At 61.3% G+C, this 2,507-nt stretch overlaps 1 protein-coding gene across 1 annotated transcript in view; it reads left to right on the top strand.

The window, feature by feature from the left end:
- The window catches only part of ARRB1 (arrestin beta 1), a 12,006-nt gene that overhangs the window by 3,323 nt on the left and 6,176 nt on the right, over window positions 1-2,507 (top strand). Inside the window, exons 2-3 of the mRNA XM_027663561.1 lie at window positions 1,503-1,533; window positions 2,096-2,156. Coding sequence (XP_027519362.1) covers window positions 1,503-1,533; window positions 2,096-2,156 — 92 coding nt within the window. The remainder of the gene's footprint in view (window positions 1-1,502; window positions 1,534-2,095; window positions 2,157-2,507) is intronic.

The following is a 2,507-nucleotide window of genomic DNA, read 5'->3' as shown; positions in this document are numbered from 1 at the left end:
GGGGTGGTGAGGCTCAGCTTCCCGCAGTGCCCGCCATCGATCTGCTCTCACCAGATTCATTAGTGGCTCCATCGGTGTCCCGAGGGCTGGGAAGGAGCATCGCCCCATCCCCAGGGGCTGGAAGGCTCACCTGCTGAGCCTCCAGCCTTGGACGCCTTTTCCAGGGCTTCCCGGCACAGCTCGGGTTGGGATCCGCTGTGCTGGATGCTCTCTGGGGTCTCCCCTGCGTCTGGGCTGCTGGGGAAGTGTGGGGTTGTTCCCCATCCTGCTTTTCTGTACTGCCTCGTTAATGGCCCAGGAAAACCCCGCTGTGGGTTGCTCTGGGCTCTCAGGAGGATGCATCCATCGCCCCTCCATCCCCGGCTCTGGAGGCTGGGTGCTCTGATCTCCCAAGGCCTTCAAACCCAGTTGTGGGGTGCTGATGCCCTTCTGTGGCAAGTTGGGCCCTTTATCCCCCCAATTTTTTGACTGGAGCAGCATTCCCATGAGTCCCATCTTTCCTCTCACCGGCGCAGGGTCACCCCCTCGCCGCGGTGCCCGTAAACCCTCGTGACAAACATCCCACCGTGGAAGTGCTGTCCCATCTCGGCTGGGAAAAGTCAACCCCCACCACTCTGCAAGGAAAAGCTGCCTGGGAAGGGCCGGTGGGATGTTCCTGACATTCCCAGTGGCTTGGCTCAGCCAGCAGGGTGTCCCAATGTTTTATGTGCCTGGCAGAGTGTTCCTGAGGCTCGTCTGGGGGTGAGGGAATAAGGGGCCTGGGGGACCCAAAACCACATGCTCACTTATCTGGGCTGGATCCTGCTTCCTGGGCAGGCCATGGCCATGCTGGGCTCCACAGCTCTCGAGGGGGTGGGATGTGGGGACATGGGGATACAGGGATGTGGGAATGCAGGGACACACACACGCAGGGATATGGGGATGCTGGGATGTGGAGAGGCAGGGATGCAGGGACACAGGATTTCAGGAATATGGGGATGAGGGGCATGCCCACACATCTCCTGGTGCATCTCAGCCCATTGCCAGGTGGTCACCCTGGAGTGGCACCCTCTGGGCTGACTGTGGGCAGCGGGATGGCCGAGGGCCCATCACCCCGGAGCAGCCCCGGGCATTTTGGCAGAGCCGAACAGCTGCCCTGGGAAATTGTTTTTTCCAGCCTGAACCACCACTGCTAATCTTCCCGGATGGTTTTAATGGAATTTAAAGGCGAGGAGGGATTATCCGAGGAGAACCCATTATGGGTGGCTTTGTGCCAGGGCAGGCTCTGAAATCCAGCAGCACCGGGCGAGGGAGCCCTGCCTGCCCCTGCCCGCTCCCTGCCTGCAGCAGGCAGGCTGGGAATGCTCCAGCATTCCCGCTGGTGGCATGTTGGACCCACATCCTTCTCCCGTGTCTCTGTGGGATCTTGCAGAGGCAATTTGGGGGGTGTCTGGGGGCTGTTCCCATAGGATGGAGGATGAGGGTGCCCCCTCCAGCACTAACCCCCCTTTGCTGTTTTGCAGGGTGTTTAAGAAAGCCAGTCCCAACGGGAAGGTAAGGGGCACATGGCAGGGCAGCCATGGGGGGGACAGGCATGGCTGGGAGTGGGGACAGGTCCCTGCACCCCAAAGCTGCCCTGCCATGGCAGCAGGAAGGGAGACTGAGGCACAGTGGGGTTGGGGGGGGCTTGTCCCAGGTCGGGGTTGAGCAGATGGGTTTTGGGGTGCTGGGGTGCAGGCAACCCTGTTTGTGGGGTTTTGGGTCTGGCAGCAGGGGCTGACAGCACCAGCCTGGCAGCTGCCTGCCCCGTGTCTCAGTTTCCCCATCAGGAGAAAGGTGGGAGGGTGGCACCTGGGGGCTCATCTCTGTCCCACGGGGGGACAAACCCCTAGGGTACCACCCAGGTGTCCCCAGATACAAAGTTTCTCCAGCTCTGGGGACAGCTGGAGGGGTTCCAGGCTTTGCCTGGGATGGGGGGGAGTTGGCTTTTGGGTGCCAAAGGGACAGGGTGACACATGGGGATCATGGGAAACACGGACCTCAGTGGGTGGTTGACTACATGGGCGGACCCTGGGGGGCTGCTCTGGACACCCCTGACCCCCTGTCCCCCCCACAGCTCACTGTCTACCTGGGGAAGAGGGATTTCGTGGATCACATCGACGTGGTGGACCCCGTGGGTATGTGGGGGCTCAGCTGGGGGGAGACACACATGCTGGGGTGGGCTGGGCCTGTCTGGGAGGAAGGATTTTGGGGAGCAGAAAACAGCTGGTTTGGGATAATATTTATGTCCCCCTGTAGCTTTGCATGTGCCCTGGGTGTGGTGGGTGCTGACTGTCCCCCTGCTGCCAGCATGTCCCTCCCCAACCCCAGCTGGCAGCTTGGGGGTGATGCCTCTCTGTGTAAAGGAGGGGCAAGTCCCCCCTTAACCCTGCTGGTGTCCCCCCAAACCTTGCCTATACATCCCCCCTTAACCCTACCAGCGTGTCCCCTGACCCTGGCAGTGTGTGTGTCCCCTCCCAGCAGTGTCC

This window comes from Corapipo altera, unplaced genomic scaffold, assembly GCF_003945725.1.
Source record: "Corapipo altera isolate COAL_440 unplaced genomic scaffold, ASM394572v1 165, whole genome shotgun sequence".
Lineage (NCBI taxonomy): Eukaryota > Metazoa > Chordata > Aves > Passeriformes > Pipridae > Corapipo > Corapipo altera.
This window is presented reverse-complemented; position numbering and strand designations above follow the sequence as displayed.